The sequence below is a fragment of the Lissotriton helveticus genome, chromosome 3_2, assembly GCF_964261635.1.
Source record: "Lissotriton helveticus chromosome 3_2, aLisHel1.1, whole genome shotgun sequence".
Classification (NCBI taxonomy): Eukaryota; Metazoa; Chordata; class Amphibia; order Caudata; family Salamandridae; genus Lissotriton; species Lissotriton helveticus.
In genome coordinates, this window is record NC_136062.1 from 272,130,470 (window position 1) to 272,151,255 (window position 20,786).

Here is a 20,786-nt window from a genome sequence, read left to right on the forward strand (position 1 = left end):
CGTTAGCGTCGACGACGCGGAAAAAAGGGAACTGATGTCATCACGCCGGCGTGGGCCTGTTATAGGCGCCGGTGACGTCAGCGAGGTCGCGTGCGATGCCGTGCCTCTGTGACGTCCGGATCCACGTCGGCGCGAAGCTACAAAAGAATTTCCGAAGGTTGCTGACGCAAGGGGATATTCACAAGGTGAGGAATCCACACGGCAGATGTATCTATCAGAATTGTTCTTCTGATAGATACATCTGCCGTGTGGATTCCTCACCTTGTGAATAGAGTCCCACAGCAGTCCCCACTCCCGGAGGAGGGTGTCCACTCTGCTATACCAGGAAATCTTGGAGAACAGAGAGCGCGAAGTGGCCGTCCCTCCTCACCTCGGTATCCAAGCAGTAGTGCTTCGCGAAAGTGTGGAGGGAGGCCCAAGTCGCGGCTCTGCAAATGTCCTCAACAGGTACACCTCTAGACAAAGCAGATGTTGCAGACTTTGCTCTAGTTGAATGTGCTCTAATACCCTCAGGAGGGTCCTTACCCGCAAGGGAGTAGCAGATCTTGATGCACAGGATTATCCACCTGGAAAGTGTGCGCTTGTGCACCGCTCTGCCCTTCCGACAGCCAGCAAAACCAACAAACAGCTGGTCGTCCACCCGGAAGTCCTTAGTCCTGTCCAGATAGAAAGACACCGCCCTCTTAGGGTCCAGACGGTGCAGTCTCTCTTCCTCCTTAGAAGGGTGAGGGGGAGGATAGAAGGTAGGAAGGGTAATGGACTGTCCAAGATGGAAGGGAGTAACCACCTTAGGCAGAAAAGCAGCTCTGGTCCTGAGAACCATCCTTTCAGCATGAATGGTCAGGAATGGGGGCTTGGAACTAAGAGCCTGAAGCTCACTTACCCTCCTTGCCGAGGTGATTGCAACGAGGAAGATCGTTTTAAAAGAAAGAAACCTCAATGGACACTTGTGCAAGGGTTCAAAGGGAGAACCCATTAAGAAGGTCAGCACAAGATTCAAATCCCAATGAGGAACAACAAAAGGAGTAGGAGGGAACATATTTGTTAGACCCCTCAAAAACCTTAAAACCACCGGAGATTTAAAAAGAGAGTGCTGATCCGGCAAACAGAGAAATGCCGATAAGGCCGAAAGATACCCCTTGACCGTGGCCACAGCAAAACCTTGCTGCGCCAGAGAAAGAGCAAATTTTAAAATGACAGATAAATGAGCCTTCAAAGGGTCAACATCCTTTTCCCTGCACCAAGAAACAAATTTAGACCACCTATAGGAATAAATGAACTTAGTGGTGTCACGCCTGGCAGAAAGAATGACATCCACCACATCGTGAGGGAGAGAAAAAGAACTCAAGTTGCCCCGTTCAATCTCCAGGCATGAAGGTGTAATGTCTGGAGGTGGGGGTGTAGAACCTGCCCCTCCATCTGAGAGAGGAGGTCTGCCCTGTGAGGGAGACGGAGCGGCGGGTGAGAGGAGAGGTGGAGAAGGTCTGTGTACCACACCCTTCTTGGCCAATCCGGGGCGATCAATATGACTTGGGCCCGGTCTTGGCGAATCTTCCTCAGAACCCGAGGAATCAAGGGTATGGGAGGAAACGCGTAAAGGAGTTGATTTCCCCAACTCAACTGAAACGCGTCCCCCAAGGCTCCTTGCAACGGATACTGGAGACTGCAGAATGACGGGCAGTGAGCATTCTCGCAAGTGGCAAACAGGTCCACCCGAGGAGCACCCCACATCTGAAAGATGTCGTGAACCACCTCCGGGTGAAGCCTCCACTCGTGGTCGGCAGAGAACTGCCGACAGACTGTCTGCACGAACGTTCAGAATCCCGGCCAGATGATTTGCCATCAGACAAATCTGATGGTCCTGAACCCAGGACCAGAGACGCAGAGCCTCTCTGCAGAGACACTGTGACCCCACTCCTCCCTGCTTGTTGATGTACCACATCGCAGTCGTGTTGTCCGTCAGGACTTGAACCGACCGACCGCGAAGGGAAGGGAGGAAGGCCTTGAGCGCCAAACGTATCGGCCGCAATTCCAGAAGGTTGATGTGAAGCAACCTTTCTTCTGGAGACCAAAGGCCCTTGACCTCCAGGTCCCCCTGTTAGAACATGCCGCCTGCACTACAAGACTTTCAGGAGAGGGGTGCGAAGAAAGAAACTCAGGGTCACCAGGAGCCACCCTGTAGCGCCTTGCAACAGATCTTGAAACCGCAGGAGCAGATAATGGTCTCTTCCAGATCTCTTTTATTGGATCTGATAAGGCATCAGTGAACGGTAACGTAGGTTCAACAATAGAAGAGGGAGAGTGCAAAACTTCAGTAAGTATGTTGGGCTTGTACTCAACCGTGGGCAGTTTCAAGTTGAGAAGATCTGCAGCCTTCCTAATAACGACGTGCTAGGGCGCCACGTCCCTAGAAGGAGCATCAGAAGCTGAAGGTAAACCCCACTCAGGAGAGAGCTCGAGACCACTAGCATCACGTAGGTCTTCAAAGTCATCATCATGATCAAGAAGTTCACCCTCTTCCACATCTGAATCTTCATCTCCCTTTTCTTCCAGAAGACGCTGAGCCCTTCGTCTCGACCACTCTATTCGAATCGAAGTCGACGGATTCGGTAACGACTCCGACGGAGCCGGATTCGACTTCGAGCGAGGAGTCGGGGCAGCCGGAGGACGAGACTCACGGACAGGTGTGGAACCTCGATCCAAACTACGAGGTCGATCCGTAGTCGGCGAAGCCGCATGCGGAGGCGAAGACCTCGGTGGCGCCGTACCGAGCCAAGGTGTAAGAGGCGCCGGCATAAAAGGCATAAATGGAGCTGGGGCGTACGACTGAGGAATTCCCAAATTGTATGACAATGGACCCATGGGACCAACAGGTGCTCCAGTGGGGTACATCGCTCTGGAATACACCCCAAACATCGTATTGAGAAAATGCGAGGGGTCCTGACCAGGACCAGGAAAGGGAGGGTACGATCCTACCGGATGCTCTAAAGGAGGTCGATCCGACACAGGTTCATTCTGACCCTCTTGGTCCACAGGAGTCTCCATCGGAGTCGGAGTTTTAGGAACTACCTCTTCTTCTTCCTCATGTTCCGAAGAATGTAAAGATACCGGATCCGGTTCCGGAGGCGGGGAACCTCCGATGGACTGAGCAGGAGAAGGAGAAACGAAGTCCTTATGGTGTTTGTGAGACTTCTTCTTCGAATCTGAAGATTCCTTCTCCGAATGATGCTTTGAGCTGTGCTTCCTCCTCTTGTGCTTTCTCTTCGAGGAGCCCGAAGCGTGACCCGAAGTCGACTTCGATCTCGATCTTGATCTCTCTCTGGACCTCGACCTCGCCTTGGATCTCGACTCCGCTCTGGACCTCGACGCCGACCTCGACTTCGATCGAGACCTTTGTTTCAATCTCGAGCGTCTCGACGTCGATCTCGAAGATCTCCCAGCATCTCTTCCCTTTACCTTCGCGAGAAGTAGTTTTGCTTCACGCTCTCGAAGCGCCTTTGGGTTCATCAACAAGATCGACAGTTCTTGACGTCGTGGTCTGAACCCAGACACCACAAACAATCGCTATGTGGGTCGGTGATTGACATCATGCGGGCACAAGACCCACATTGTTTAAATCCTGTCTTCCTCGACGACATCCTCGATGAAGAAACAAATCGCAAAGGAGAAACAGTAAAGATTAAATAATAGCCAGATACTAAGTATCGAGAAGATCCCGAAAACCGTTAGCGTCGGAGACGCGGAAAAAAGGGAACTGACGTCATCACGCCGACGTGGGCCTAATAAGGAGTCGGTGACGTCAGACGGAGTCGCGCGCGATGCCGTGCTCCTATGACGTCGTCCACGCCGGCGTGCTACGAAGAAAAAATTCCGAACGTTGCTGACGCAAGGGGGATATTCACAAGGTGAGGAATCCACACGGCAGATGTATCTATCAGAAGTCCCCCTTTCATTCTTTGCAAAGCGTATTCAGCTTTAGATGTAAAGAGACCATTAAGGGACATGCGTGCTTGCTCTAATAATTTGCGATTTTGTAAAGTAGGAACTGATATATATAATTGAGAATAATGTTGAATATCCCGTTCTAATTCTGCTTGTTTTGCAATATTATTCTTATTAACGAGAGCTGCGTCACACATTAACTGCCCTCTAATGGTGGCTTCAGATGCCGCCCACACTGTTCTCTTAGAAGTAACAGAATCCTGATTAATAGAGAGATAATCTTGGAGATGGGTTGTAACTGAAGTTTACCCACACATGTCCTGTATTTCGTTTCGCCCTGGTTTGGATAAACCTAGATCAAGAGATAAAAGAACAGGAGAATGATCGGATAATGCTGCATCTAGGATTTTAGAATCTGTGACCAGTGGGACCGCTTTGTGTGATAGAAGAAAACAGTCTAAGCTGGAGAATGTACCATGCAAGGAGGAAAAAAATGTATATTCCTTGTCTTGTGGATGACTGAGACGCCAATGATCAACCAAACCATTGTCGGAAAGTAAAATCTTTTAAAATGGCCCTATCTGCTGCATTAGCTCTATCAAACTGACCAGTTTTGTCTAGGATAGGATCTTGTACCAACTTCCAGTCTCCACCAATGAGGTATTGTGAGGCATTAATCTCTGAGAGAAGACGATTCAGTTGAAGGAAAAAAGGTTTTTAGTGCTAATCGGAGCATATTTTGATCCAAGACAAATTGAAGAATTCCCAATACGTAATTTAACAAATACATATCGACCATCAGGATCTGACCAGGATTTGGAAATCTTAATTGGAAGTGATCTCCGGATAAGGATTGCAACTCCGCCCTTATGCACAGGATTAGTATTTGTAGGATCATTTTTGTGAATGCTGCTATGAATGACCTTCCCTACCCAATCTCTGCTGAGTTTGTCAGATTCAATCTCATCAAGGTGCGTTTCTTGTAATAAGGCTATGTCCACATGCTTGGATTGCAAATAAGAAAGGACTTTCTTCCTTTTAATGTAATGGGCGAGGACATGTACGTTTCATGTGATAACAGATAGAGGATGGGTACTAACCATGATGGGGTATATTCAAAAGTTATTATTAGTTAATATAATAAACATACACTAATAAAAGGGTGAAAAGAATAAGGTGATTACAGTGAAAGTGGGATAGGGCAGGCAGAGAAGAGGGTTACTCTGCTATTAAGAAACAGAAGAAGCGTAATGTCAAGAACTTATGAGTGAAGAATGTAAGAAAGAAGAAAAAGAAGATGAATGAAAAAGGAAAAGAAGAGCTGTATAGAAGTATATGAAGAAGATCAAGCTAAATTATGTAATCAGGATAACTGTGCCTGTGGGAAATAGGAAGGAAGATCAAAATGTATATAGGTCTGCTGTCTGTAACTTTTAACTTTTAACTGCGGGTCTGGGTTCACTGGAGCACCACCACGAGTACGAACCCCCTCAGGAGAGTGGATTATTAACGTAAGTATTAGCCAGGACTCTAAGTTAGAAAAAATAAAGAGAGAAGAAAACTCCTCTTGAGGCCTAAATGCATATGTGAGCATGTATTAAGAGGGCAAATTCAATCATAACAAAGCATAAGTAATGAGATTATTTTAAATTCAAAGCATTCATCACATAATATAACAGACGATCGACACAGCATATAATTGGGGATGTAATTCTCTTGTTAAAAGAACTCAAATAGGATGCATATTAAATATAGTTAGAGAGTTAAATACTAAGCAATATAAGACTATAAACACCTATGATAAATAATCAATACTCATGTTTGTCCTCCACTAACTGAAAAACAAATTACAGGTGTTACATAAGAGTTGAGTACTAACTCAGCTCCATAAGCTAAGGGACGTGATACGAAAGAATATTAACAGAGATTGCAACTATGAGGATAACTTGTGACAACTATGTCTATTTTCCATCTGATGCGGATTTCAAAGGGGATCAAGACTTATCTCTATAGTGTTCTTGTGCCAAAGTAATCTCAGGCTGTAAAATAGATGTTTGATCACGGTGTGCACGTAGAGGGCGGTCCAAATCTCTACCTCGATGATGAACTTCACCAAAATTGCGGTGTCTGTTGTCTGTTAGCTGTTGAGGTTGTGTAGAATGATCACAATGTTGGTCAGGAGGAACATGCTGTACGTCCATATCCTGGACCGATAGGCTGTCAAGAAAATGTTGTAGGTCTTCAGGGTTGTAAAAGTCTTTGGACTCACAATTTTTAGTAATGCGAAAACGCGCTGGATCGAACAAGCCATACTTAATGTCCAACTTCTGCAATTGCGGACTCATTGACAAAAATAATTTCCGTCTTTTATTGGTTTCTCTCGAGAAGTCTGCTGCCATTTGGATCTGATGACCATCATAAATGTAAGATTTGTGCGTGCGTGCTAACATTATTATCTGTCTGACTTGCTCATGTCGCAGAAAACAAGCAATTAAGGGTCGAGAATTCGGAGAATTACGCGGAGGTCCAATACGATGAGCGCGTTGGATTTCTAATGGTTGGTCAAAAGTAATGCCAAGTAGCTTGGGAAGAAGGTCACATAAGTATAGCCAGGCATTCTGGTCTTCAATTATTTCTGTAAATCCGAAAAAGCGAATGTTGTTTCCTTTATTGCGGTCTTCCAAGTCAACAAGCTTACTGCGAATAAATAGAAGGTCTTGATCAATGCTTTGTACTAAGTCAAGTTTATTTTCTACTACTGTTAAGCGAAGTTCTATCCCTTCTGTTTTTTTATGGGAATGCGCAATGTCTGCTTTAATGGATTTGGTTTCTGATGTAAGGGAAGAAATGTTACTGTTCATCTCTGTCAAACGGCAGCTGATAGATGAAATTTCTTCTAGTATGCGATTCATAGTTGCCCCTGTCTCTGCTGTTGAAGGGACTGAAGATGGACTAGGGGGTGATGGAGGTGAAGCTTTAATGGGCATATTATGCGACTGTTTACGTGTGTCAAGAAAAGAAGATAGTTTGGAGTTTTTGTTACCGTTTTTATGATTAGGCATCTGAAGAAAGCTTCCTTTCAATGTGTTGCACAAACCAAGCACACTTGTAAATAGGAGTATGAAAAAGAATACTACACTTAATCCAAAATGCCGTTATGAGGTTTATGAAACGCAGTATAAAGCTGACAAGATGGTCAAAGCATTGAGCGGGAAAGACGTGTTGCATCACAAAATTTCCTCACATAAAAATTCCAAAGGCAGAAAATTATTTTCCTCCATAAAAGTACGCAAATGCTGAGATAATAATATTGTGCCCTCATGAAAGAAAGCCTTTAAGAAATAACAGCATTTTATCTGAAGACATTCTGAACAAGCGTCACATAAATAAATACAGAGAATAATGGCCGAGTTAAAAAGGCCATATGTTCAGATTCTCCTTGTAATTATTGTCAAAGAAAAGCTGGAAAGTTATTTTTGAAAAAATCACGTTGAGAATCTGTGACAGAACATATGGTATCTGAAGGCAGAAAGGCAGCGTGTGAAATACTTCAGTGAAAGCTGAACTCCGACAGTTGAAAAAGAGCTTAATGAAACAGCATTCCTTTCAGAGAGAAGTACCTTTCAGAAGGGTCATTAGGTTACAAAAGCATTTATAGCTGACTGCAGTGAAGAAACATCTTACTGGCTTAAAACCATGAAGGCAGGAAGTGAAAGAGGCCGGTTTCTGTCAAACGCAATGACACAGCCCTCTCAAGAATGCAGCAAGGGGTGCGCTCTGGTTACGCAAGGACCAAGGCTTCTGTGATGTCACTGACCATGTCATGAATGATGTAATATGTGACATCATCAGCAGTGGATTGCGGGTGCGCGAAATATAGTTAGTACAACTAACTACATAGGAGCACTTTCAATGGTTTTTTTAAAATGCTAATTCCTAACTATACAAGGCCTGAAACCTATGGTTTTTCAAGTGAATTTGCAAGGTTTTTTAAATGCTAATTCCTAACTATATCAGGCGTGAAACCTATATTTTTTTTCAATAAATTTCAAAGGTTTTGTAAATGCTAATTCTATTAGCGGATAACGTTTATATATGTTATTATCCTTCTGGGACCACCTGAGCAGCCATCTTGTTTCTCAGGAGAAGTGAGGCACAAGAGAGCACAAAACAAGAGTGGAAAACGCAAAAAGGGGGCAGGGTTGAGACCCCCTGACCCCTAGCCCTTCTCAGGTGGTCCCAAAAGGAACACCAAGTGCAAAAAAATTTTTTTTTTAAATCGCGGGGTACGCGCACGGTACCCGTACCGTACGCGTACGGTGCGCGTACCCCGCGATTTTTGGGATATTTTATTTTTTTTGCCCTGGAGGGTCCTTTTGGGGTCCCTTGAGAAGGGCTAGAGGGTTGGGGGGTCTCTACCCTACCCCTTTTCGTGTTTTCCACTCTTGTTTTGGGCTCTCTTGTGCCTCAGTTCTCCTGAAAAACAAGATGGTGGCCAACACTTCCTGGTTTGGACAGTTTGGAATGTTGACAGTCGACTGCCAGCCAATCAGAAACTCGCTCGCGCACGTACGCGTACGGTACACGTACCGTACGCTGCGCGTACGGTGAGCCCATATAGATATATAATTTGCTCAAATTCAATTTTCTCAACAACTACTGGAGGGATTTTCACCAAATATAGAAAAGGCACTACTGCATACCTGTCCCTACCATTCTGCCAAGCTTGGTGTAATTCCGTTCAGCCGTTCGGGCTGTAGCCGTGTCTAAAGGTCCCATAGAAAATGCCATTTGAAAAATTTCAAATTCAATTTTCTCAAGAACTACTGGAGGGATTTTCACCAAACAGCAAAGGCACATCTGCATACCAGGCCCTACCATTTTGCCAAGTTTGGTGTAATTCCATTCAGCCGTTCGGGCTGTAGCCGTGTCTAAAGGTCCCTATGAAAATTAACATGGGGAAAACACGTTTTGGGACCCCCCTTTCGGCCCCCGCTTGACAAATCCCCCCAAAACTTTCAGGGAAAGTGCGGAGCGGAGCTGGCCAAAATTCTGGAAAATTACACACAGATTCCTCAATTGGCGCCAAAGTTATTCCCAATAGAATGTTGAGCGCATATAGATATATAATTTGCTCAAATTCAAATTCTCAACAACTACTGGAGGGATTTTCACCAAATATAGAAAAGGCACTACTGCATACCTGTCCCTACCATTTTGCCAAGTTTGGTGTAATTCCGTTCAGCCTTTCGGGCTGTAGCCGTGTCTAAAGGTCCCATAGAAAATGCCATTTGAAAAATTTCAAATTCAATTTTCTCAAGAACTACTGGAGGGATTTTCACCAAACGTAGCAAAGGCACATCTGCATACCAGGCCCTACCATTTTGCCAAGTTTGGTGTAATTCCATTCAGCCGTTCGGGCTGTAGTCGTGTCTAAAGGTCCCTATGGAAATTAACATGGGGAAAACACGTTTTGGGACCTCCCCTTTTTTCTCTGCCCCCGCTTGACGAATCCCCCCGAAACTTTCAGGGAAGGAGCGAAGCAATTTTAAGGAAAATTACACGCAGATTCCTCAATCGGCGCCAAAGTTATTCCCAATAGAATGTTGGGGATTTCCTATGGTAACTAGGTCCTAACTATATATACCTACTGGCGACCGCAAGTAGGTAATATATATATATATATATATATATATATATATATATATATATATATATATATATCTGCTGCACCTATATCATTTCCTGCTGTACTTTTAGATGTTTTTAAACTTTATATGGGCCACACATATTTTACAATTGTATACCTTTTTTTTAATTAATAGATGTGTTTTTTATGATTTAACTCACACTGTATTTGGAAGTGATTTTAGGTAATCCTACAATAAAGAATTTGACTTTGAAAAATATTTCCAACACACAAAACAGTAGTGTACACAAAAAAATACAAGATCAACCATAAAAATCTTAGTTTACAGAATAATAAATTAAAAATAAACAAAGCAATGGAAAAGGGGGGGGGAAAGTAAAGATACAAAGCAGAAAAAAAAAAACGATGACTCCCTCTAACCCCAATCCCCTCCTCCCCACCCCCTCCAGCTACAGGGAGGTTGCCAATGCAGCACATACGAAGGAGTTTTTATACTAGCCAAAAGTTCTGGAAGTGATGGTGAATATTAATTGCCCCTCTTTTTTGCCGACATTAAGACACCTCTTAAAGAGTGGGAGTCTGCGTCTTTGGGTATCCCAAAACAAACGTCCTGGCTTGAGCCACAAGCAGACCAGCAGGGAAGCCAGGTTTATTTCCTTAGGAAGGGAAGCATAACCTACATTACTTACTAGAAAATCTGCTATTAATTTGATTGCCGAGCCCAGTGTATCATCCATAATCACTCTATGCAACTAATAGTGCATGACTAGACCCTGGTATCTATAATGCAGCAAGACTTGAACAACTGACGTAGGACTTTAATGACTTAATAAAATCGTGTCTGACAACAGGAGAAAAACAAATGTGGGTATAAATGCGAGCAAACAAAAAAAAAAAGGATAACAATAACTGAGAAAAAGGGCATGCAAAGTAAACAACGAACCAAATAGGCAAACGTTGTTAGCAGAGAGAATTAAAATAGAATAAATTCGTAGATGCGTAGGACTGTGGAACCACGCTGAGTAAAGCTACTGCTTCCACTTGGTGTTGAAAAATAAGATCTGGGCTCATCCTTTCCTCATCAAAGGCTTAAAGACGTAAGATTTGAAGAAAATACACTGTTGCATATTTGTTTTTAGGGCTTAAAAAGTGCCTACAAATAAATTCGAAATGTTTATTTGCTACATGACATACCATCTAAAGGGAGAAAAAGATGTGCTCTGAAACGAGGGCAGCTCACCAAGGCAGGACTCTCACTTGCGAGATCAGCATTTTCTAAATATCATTATTTTAGAACAGCAATTTACTCACTTAAAAACGAAAAAATACAGTAGTGTCTGATTCCTGAGAAATACACGTGTTGCGACAGTCGATCAATAAATTAAACGTGTAGATTTAGATTATATCATGTGTACATGTTTCAATATACATTGTGGTCCATGGATGAAAGCTGTGTTATACATATATAACAGAAGACTGAGAGCTGACAAACTGGTAAACTTAATTTCAGCCTCACTCAAGCCGGTCTCCTAACAACAACTTCGTAATGCTAAAGCAGTCGCTCGATTATAACCAAAGGGCACGTTACCTGTGGCTTCCACAGCTTTCTGAATCTGTCTGAGAGAAAACCCCATCTCTAGCAATGGTACAGCAATTGCAGGTGGTGGAGGAGATGTCGACAGTCTGCTGCTCGGATCTGATAAAGCTAATACAAACATGAACATTTCAGTGTCACGGGTCAATATTAAGTCGACAAATGCAAGGAAGGCACCTGTTATTCTATTACAAATAAATATGGAAGATATGCGAACAGGTGACCTAGTATTTTGTAAAAGGGTGTGCCTTCGAGGTGGGCGTGACACATACCAACCCACCATTCATTTCTCCACACAGAGTGTTCTCTATATCAGTTAACTCCCCCTCCACACATTTATGTAGGCTCATTCACTGAAACACAACCAAAGTTCCTACAGTGAGGTCTGCACATCAGGAGTGGTTATAAGTTACTCATGGTAGTTTATCCACTGGATGAAGGTGTTCAACTTCTTTGCATGCTAAAAGTTGGATCCCATTCACGAGACAATATAAGAAATGCTTTTGATAACATAGGAGCCCTTGAGGGGATATCTTCGGTGCAACAGCAAAATGTTAGTTTGAAAGTGAATGTCATGGAGGTGTAAGCCTATCCGACCAGCAGCTCTGCTGAAAGGATATGAGCCAGGAGGACCACACTAAACTAGTCCTAGGGTAGAAACCGATTGAAAAGATTAAGTTCAGCAATACCCAGACCGCCTCCATCATGTCCACTTCAAAGATGAAGGAGACGATCTGCTCACATCTAGCAGTTTTGTACCTCGTGCCGTAATTTCAAGCAGGCCATATAGAGAAAGGTAGAAGGAAACTGAAGGAGGAAAAGGTGTTCTAAAGCTCTGCTCGATCATGTAGATAATTGAAGGTTTTTTGGCTATTTATGTACAGTTCTGAAGTAAAAGGGATGCGACAACAGAGGCAGTTCGTGGTTAGCAGGAGTAAAATACAGAGTTATATAGCCAGCAAATATAGTGTGCAGCAAAAAGCCAAAAAATCCTAAATGACACTGCAGAGAGGTTAGATTCCCAATTTACTTGCACTGAGTTAACAAGGAATACATTAAATCTGAAATACTCATAAAAGGCTATTACAAGAGTCTTAATATCTGGGGGCCAGGTGTGGAACTCACTATAGAAACTGATCATCAACTTACATCAGAACACGTTTGAACGTGCCAGAATGGTCTGGGCTAGGAGAGCGTTTTTCCTTTTCCAAAGAACACCAATACCTCGATAAATGGGATTTGTCAAAAAACACTTGAACATTCTGATGGGGGTTTCCATACCCCACGAGTTGAGGGAGTAAGCATTTTGTTTTATTCACAAAAAGCCTTATTTCATCTATGGGTGTAAACATGCGTCATGAACCATAATACTGGCCAACACCAATTACTATCACAGAATGAGTGCTAATGGTTGCTTGTAGAAAAAGGACCGGAAATAAATTTGCCAAAACAAAGCTTGGAGTAGTCATAATACCAGTACAACACATGGAACATTAAAGGCAGCAGTCGTGAAACATTGCTAGGCAGCAGCTCAGGTATTTCATAGATAACTGAACAAAGAGGAAGGACTGTGGGCTTTTAGAGAGGTCCAGCATACATGCCCAGGCTAAACATAGGGGAAAAGGGTATGCAGTTCCTAATGTAGGAGGGCTGAGAGGGAGAGAAGGGGGACTGGAAGGGTCCCTGAATACACATTGGTAGTATTGATGAGAAAGGAGAGGGACTGGGAAGTCCTTCCTTTCGGAATGAGGGCCCTCACACACTCAGCCTGCTGGGTGTCATGCTTCATCATCGGGCATGCTCCTCTTCGGGTCGGCGCTGCAATACCGGACCCTATGCAAGGGCTCTTTCGCGGAGATCTTTTTATTCCTTGCCGTATGGTGCGGTGGGTGTAAGGGGCCTTGGAAGTGTAGGAATTAAAACAGGGAAATGGAAGAGTCAGGTAAATTAGACTATAATAGTCCTGCCTTCCCCCTAATTAAAAATGGAGTTGGCGACTCGCTGCTATAATGTTGCAGTGTGTTGCGCTCAGTCTCGTCTGGTCAACATGTTTCTTGCCTGTCAAGTCAGGATGATCTTAGTGGCAATTCCTCAGGACCTAAAAAGAAAGTAACTCTACCCTAAAACAAATGTGAATGCATAGTGACGTTCTAGCCTATTTTTAATAGTAAGTGACACCAAGAGGTAAAGTACCTGTTGGCTGCTGCACCAACAGCAGGCTGGATGTGTGAGGGCCCTCATTCCGAAAGGAAGGACTTCCCAGTCCCTCCCCTTTCAATCAATCAAGACATTTATAAAGCGCACTACATACCCGTCTCAAGGCGTTCTGTGTGTGTGGGGTGGGGGGGAGAAGGATCAGCTACTGATCGAAGAGCCAGGTCTTGAGGAGTCTTCTGAAGGCCAGTAGGTCTTGGGTCTGACGTAGTTTAGTGGAGTGGGTGTTTCAGGTCTTGGCGGTGAGGTGGGAGAAGGATCTGCAGCCGGCAGTCGTTCTTCGGATGTTAGGGACTGTGGCAAGGGCGAGGTCTGCGGAGCGGAGCTGGCGGGTGGGGGTGTAGAAGCTGAGACGTCTGTTGAGGTATGCTGGGCTGGTGTTGTGGAGAGCCTTGTGTGCGAGGCGGAGGAGCTTGTAGGTGACCCTCTTGTTGACGGGGAGCCAGTGCAGGTCTCTCAGGTGGGGGTGATGTGGCTGCGGCAGGGGATGTCGAGGATCAGGCGTGCTGAGGCGTTCTGGATGCGTTGCAGCTGTCTCAGGAGCTTGGCCGACGTTACTTCGTAGAGGGCGTTTCCGTAGTCCAGCCTGCTGGTGACGAGGGCCTGGGTGACTGTTTTTCTCTTTTCGGTGGGGATCCACTTGAAGATCCTGCGGAGCATACAGAGGGTGTTGAAGCAGGATGAGGAGACGGCGTTGTCCTGCTTAGACATGGAGAGGGTGGCGTTGAAGATGACCCCTAGGTTGCGTGCGTGGTCCGTGGGTGTTAGTGCTGTTCCCAGTGATATCGGCCACCAGGAGTCTTCCCCGGCTGAGGGGGTGGGGCCAAGGATGAGGACCTCCGTCTTGTCTGAGTTCAGCTTCAGTCGGCAGTTCTTCATCCATTCGGCGACATCCTTCATTCCTTCAAGGAGGTTGGTTTTGGCGGCGTGGGGCTCTTTGGTGAGGGAGATGATCAGCTGGGTGTCATCGGCGTAGGAGATGATGTTGAGGTCGTGCTGTCGGGCGACGTGGGCGAGGGGTGCCATGTAGATGGTGAACAGCGTTGGACTGAAGGAAGAGCCCTAAGGTATGCCGCAGATGATCTCGGTGGCTTTGGAGCGGAACGGGAGGAGGCGGACGCTCTGGGTTCTGCCGGAGAGGAACAATGTGGTCCAGTCCAGGGCCTTCCCTTGGATGCGGGAGTCGTGTAGGCATGTTTGCAGTGTGCTGTGGCAGACATTGTCGAAGGCGGCTGACAGGTCCAGAAGGATGAGGGCTACTGTTTCTTCGTTGTCAAGCAGGCTCTTGATGTCATCAGTGGCGGCGATGAGGGTAGTCTCGGTGCTGTGGTTGCTGCAGAATGTTGTTCTCCTCTAAGTAGAGGGTTAGTTTGTTGACGATTATTTTGGTGACCTTCGCTGGGAACGGAAGCAGGGAGATGGGTCGGAAGTTCTTGAGGTCTCTGGGGTCCGCCGGGGGTTTCTTGAGTAGGGCGTTGATCTTGGCGTGCTTCCAGCTCTCCGGGAAGGTTGCTGTCTTGAAGGAGATGTTGATTACTCTCCGGAGATGGGGTGCGATGGCTGTGCTGGCTTTGTTGAAGATGTGGTGTGGGCATGGGTCCAATGGTCATCTGGAGTGAATGGTGTTCATGATTTTGCTAGTGTCCTCGTCGTTGACGCTGGTCCAGGATAGCAGGCGGTTGATGCTGCTGGTGGTAGATGTCGGCGATCTTGCGGTGGAAGAAGTTGGCCAGTGAGTCGAACAGGTCTTGTGAAGGTGGGATGTCGTTGGTGTTGGTGCTGGGGTTGGAGAGTTCCTTCATGATGTTGAAGAGCTCTTTGCTGTTGTGTGCGTTAACTAGGTGATCCTTGAAGGAGGCCCTCTTGGTGGCTCTGATGAGTTTATGTTGTCCGCGGGTGGCGTTCTTGTGGGCTGTGTAGCTGTCCGGTAATCGTTCGCGGAGCCAGTTCTTCTCCAATTTTCAGCATGTTCGTTTGGAGGCCTGGAGGTCTTCGGTGAACCAGGTGGCTTTCTTGCTGGTGTGCCTGTTGGAGGGTGTCTTGAGCGGGGCGAGGGTGTTGGTGCAGTCGTCAATCCATTGTCTGAGGTTGCGGGCGGCGGTGTCGGGATTGGTGGAGTCAGAGGGCGGGTTCTGGGTGAGGGTGGCGGTTATCTGGTCTTCTGTGACTTTGCTCCAGCAGCGTTGAGGCCTCTGTTGAGTGCGGTGGTGCGTGGTGGACTTCCTGAAGGTGAAGGGGATGCAGTGGTGGTCTGTCCAGTGGGGTTCGGTGGTGTGGTTGAAGTAGACGTGGGGGCTTGCGGTGAAGATGGGGTCGAGCGTGTGGCCGGCTGCGTGGGTGGGTGTTGTCACAAGCTGTCTGAGTCCGAGGTTGGCGAGGTTGTCAATCAGGGTGGTGGAGTTGCCGTCGTTGTTGTTCTCGAGGTGGAAGTACAGGTCTCCTAGGAGGATGTAGTCTGTGGAGGCGAGGGCGTGCGTGCTGATTAAGTCGGCGATGGAGTCGCTGAACTGTGGTCGAGGTTAGGGGGTCTGTAGACGAGGGTTCCTCCAAGGGTGTGGTTGGGGTCGGTGTTAATCTGGAAGTGCATGTGTTCAGCGGTGCTGAGGGTGTCGTCGGTGTTGGTCGAGAATCTGAGAGTGTTCCTGTGGACGATGGCAATTCCTCTTCCTACCCCGTTGGTGCGGTCCTTGCGGGTGATCTTGTAGCCTTCCGGAATGGCTATGGCGATGTCGGGGGCTGAGGCGGGGTTCAACAGGTCTCTGTCAGTAAGGCGACGTCCGGAGTGGTGGAGTCGAGGAGATCCCAGAGTTCGACGGCGTGTTTGCGGGCGGAGCGGGTGTTGAGGAGGATGCAGTTGGGGTAGTTGGGTTCCTTGGTTGGCGGTTTGGCTGGCCGGGTGCTGGTGAAGCTGAAACTCCGGCAGATGAAGTGTCCTTGGGTGCGCTTGGGGGTGGCCCGGTAGCAGGCATGTTCTCGGCCAGTGTTGAGTGCGTGGAGAGTGCTGGCGTCGTAGTTCAGTCGGGAGTTGTTGCAACCGCGTGGCCAGGAGTTCTGGTGCTGGGTGCAGTCCAGACACGGACGGACGCAGACGGGCTTGCCTGAGGCGCGCCATAAGAAGGGGAGGTGGGAGGGAGGAGCAGCTGGGTGAGGGGCAAGGGACGAATAAGAGCGGGGCCGCAGCGGCGGGAAGCCGGACCGGCGAGGGGGCGCAGGGAGGGAAAAAATACACAATCAGGGAGCACAAAATACAATATCAGACAAAGAATACAGGGCTGTAAGCACAATTTATGAAAAACAAACACTGGGACAACAATTGAAGACAGACACAGTTTGGGAGAATTACGGCAGTAAGCACAGGGCAGTGAGCACATTTACGAAAACGCCAGAGCAACAGTAGAGGAAAAAAAACACAGCAGAGAAAGTTACGGGCAGCCCAAGGCCTACCAGGCGGTCCTCGAACTCGGCAGGAGCAGGGGGGTAGCACGGGCGCAGTCAGGTGGAGCTACACTGGCGTATTTCTCACAAATACTACCAGTGTGTAGTCGGGGACCCTTCCAGTCCCCCTTCTCTCCCTCTCAGCCCTCCCACATTAGGAACTGCATACCCTTTTTCCTTGTTTCATAGCTAATATCATCTGGAATTGCTTGCTATTTAAATCTTTTTTCTGCCTAACTCATTGGTGGTGAAGTATTATCAAATTTACTGAGCTAAAGAAAGATTGTGCTCCCATTAATCTATCCAGTTTCTAATCAGTTAAATAACCCAACCATACAGGGTAGAACATAACGTAAGATGTCCTTTAAAGCATTTAAGATCTTCAGTATAGTGCAGTGGCACAGTATGACCTACATGCTGCAGCACAGTTCCCAAGAGCATACAATTGCATTATATTTACATGAAATGCCTTGATGAGCTTATGCCCGATCAGCATTGGGAGATAAAGTGTAGTGAATAACTACCCTATCTCTAATTCTGAATACACAAGAACTGAATGAAACAAAAGTTGTTTAGTCTAGAATCAAAGACCAAAACTGGATGGGCTAAAATGTGATTACTTTAATCTTTTCGAACTTACTGAGCCTTCTGATTTTTTGGTGCATCAGTTGTATTAGAAGAATCTGTGAGAAGCCATATACACCTTCCCAAGTCAGTCCAAAACAGAAGAACTACCAAGACACTTGCCCACTCCCATCCCTTTCTTCCAACTCCTAAAGGGGAGGCAAACGATGGGCTACCAAGAGTTGCTCTCTGTGGCACTAGACTAACAGGGAACATTAATATACAATTGATTTCTTGCTTGGGCAGCATGATGGAGACTTTAAAATATGTGCTTCCACATCATTATTTCTATCTCACCAAAGACAGCATGTAAAATGTTGTTCTTCAGGGGCCGGTTCCCAAAGCGGATCATATTTGCAAGCAGACAAACTCATTCACTCCTCTGTTTGCTCCAATACAACCCAAAAGCAGTACTGCCAGGCACAAGTTGCACGATCTTTCCCTTGAGGAAAGTAAGACATGAAGTGAGGTCAAGAAATGCGCAGCATTATGAGGTGACTTTAGTAAGGTATATCGGCTTGAGCAGTTTAAAGTGTGTTTAGAGAAGTCTAATACTGCGGACCATAAAACCCTTATACTCCTGTCTTATTGTGATAATTTTGCCACCATTATCTTTTTTTTCATGAACAGTAGTCACCCAAAAAGCTTTCAGAATCTGTCCTAAGTACACCATTAGAGTGCCTTTACACCACAGCTGGCCATTACACTTTTCCCCTCGCCAATCTCGGACTCAGACAACCCGTCACAACACCCACCCAATCCGCCAGCCACACGCTTGACCCCATCTTCTAAGCAAGCGCCCACATCTCCTTCAACCACACCACCGAACTCCACTGGACCGACCATCACTGCATCCACTTCACGTTCTGGAAACCCACCACGCACCACTGCACCCAACAGATCCCTCGCCACTGCTGGAGCAAAGTCACCGAACACCAGCTAACCACCACCCTCGCCCAAAGCCCCCCCCCCGGCAACCCCACCGACCCAGACACCACCGCGCGCAACCTCAGACAGGGGATCGATGACTGCACCAACGCCCTCGCCCCGGTCAAGAAACCCTACAACAGCTACACCAGCAAGAAAGCCAGCTGGTACACTGAAGATCTCAAGGCCTCTAAGAAAACCTGCCGAAAGCTAGAGTAGAACTGGCACTGTGAACGAACACCGGACACCTACGCAGCCCACAAGAACGCCACCCGCAGAAACCATCACCTCATCAGAGCCGCCAAAAGGGCCTCATTCAAAGACCGCCTGGACAACAAAGCACACAACCGCAAAGAGCTCTTCAACATCGTGAAGGAACTCTCCAACCACAGCTCCAACACCAACGACATCCCACCTTCGCAAGACCTGTGCGACGCACTCGCCACCTTCTTCCATCGCAAGATCGCAGACATCCACGACAGCTTCAACGCCACGATCGCCCCGACAACCACTGAGACCTCCTCCCGCACGACCACCATTCGCACCAATCGCTCTCCTGGACCACCATAAACGACGACGACACCACCAAGGTCATGAACACCATCCACTCCAGATCTCCCTCAGACCCATGCCCACAACACATCTTCAACAAAGCCAGCACCGCCATCGCACCCCATCTCTGGAAAGCCATCAACATCTCCTTCGAGACAGCAACCTTCCCGGAGAGCTGGAAGCACGCTGAGATCAACGCCTTACTCAAGAAACCCAAGACGGACCCCAAGGACTTCCGGCCCATCTCCATGCTCCCGTCGAAGGTCATTGAGAAGACACTCAACAAACAACTGACCCGCTACCTCGAGGAGAACAGCATCCTGAACCCGTCCCAGTCCGTGTTCCGCAGCAACCACAGCACCGATACTGCCCTCATCTCTGCCACCGATGACATCAGGACCCTGCTTGACAATGGAGAAACTGCTGCCCTCATCCTCCTGGACCTATCAGCCGCCTTCGACACGGTCTGCCACCACACACTACGCACACGCCTCCACGCCGTCGGGATCCAAGAGAAGGCCCTGGACTGGACCACCTCCTTCCTCTCCGGCAGAATACAGAGCGTCCGCCTTCCCCCCTTCCGCTCCAAAGCCACCGAGATCATCTGCGGCGTAACCCAGGGCTCATCCCCCAGCCCATCTGCGGCGTAACCCAGGGCTCATCCCCCAGCCCAATGCTGTTTAACATATACATGGCACCGCTCACCCACGTCGCTTGACTGCATTACCTTAACATCATCTCCGACGCCGATGACACCCAGCTGCTCCTCTCCCTCACCAAGGACCCCCACACCGCCAAAACCAACCTCCAAGAAGGAATGTAGACCGTCGCCGAATGGATGGGGAACAGCAGACTGAAGCTGAACTCGGACAAGACGGAGGTCCTCATCCTCGGATCCACCCCCTCGGCCTGGGACGACTCCTGGTGGCCGACCGCACTAGGAACAGCTCCAACACCCACCGACCACGCACTCAACCTAGGGTCATCCTCGACTCCACCCTCTCCATGACGAAGCAGGTCAACACTGTCTCTTCCTCTTGCTTCCGCATGCTCCGCAAGATCTACAAGTTGAACCCCACCGAAATGAAAAGAACGGTCACCCAGGCCCTCATCAGCAGCAGGCTGGACTACGGAAACACCCTCTACGCATGAGCCTCAGCCAAACTCCTGAAACGACTTCAACGCATCCAGAATGCCTCTGCACGCCTGAGCTTCGACATCCCTCGCCGCAGCCACAACACACCCCACCTAAGAGACCTGCACTGGCTCCCCATCAACAAGAGAATAACCTTCAAGCTCCTCACCCATGCACACAAGGCACTCCACAGCACTGGAACAGCATACCTCAACAGATGACTCAGCTTCTACACCCCCACCCGCCAGCTCTGTTCCACCAATCTCGCCCTCGCCACAGTCCCACGCATCCGAAGAGCGACCTCCGGGGGCAGATCGTTCTCCCACCTTGCCACCAAGGCCTGGAACACCCTCCCCATCCACCTACGGCAGACCCAAGACCTGCTGACTTTCAGAAGACTTCTCAAGACCTGGCTTTTCGAGCAGTAGCAGCACCCCCCCGCCCCCACTAGCGCCTTGAGACCCTCACGGGTAAGTAGTGGGCTTTACAAATGCTATGATTGACAAATGCTATGATTGATTTGAGGCACCAAAGTTAGTGGAAAACACTGTTAAATATTCCCACAAATGAAAATATACTTGCAAAGTTTCTGGCACACTAGGAGGAGTGAGCCAGTATGGTCTATTTGGAAATAGGTAATATTTGCAAGTGGTGGGTGAATTGCAGTTCAGCGACTACCTTTTTAGCCAGGTGAGGTAATGAGAGTTATTTGA

The 20,786-nt window shown here is 47.5% G+C and overlaps 1 protein-coding gene across 6 annotated transcripts in view; it reads right to left on the bottom strand.

Annotated features, from left to right (window-relative positions):
- Positions 1–20,786, bottom strand: part of HERC1 (HECT and RLD domain containing E3 ubiquitin protein ligase family member 1) — a 2,088,313-nt gene that overhangs the window by 1,138,268 nt on the left and 929,259 nt on the right. For all 6 annotated transcript variants that reach the window (XM_078685198.1, XM_078685199.1, XM_078685195.1 and 3 more), the window contains exon 41: positions 11,181–11,297. In XM_078685198.1, coding sequence (XP_078541324.1) covers positions 11,181–11,297 — 117 coding nt within the window. The remainder of the gene's footprint in view (positions 1–11,180; positions 11,298–20,786) is intronic.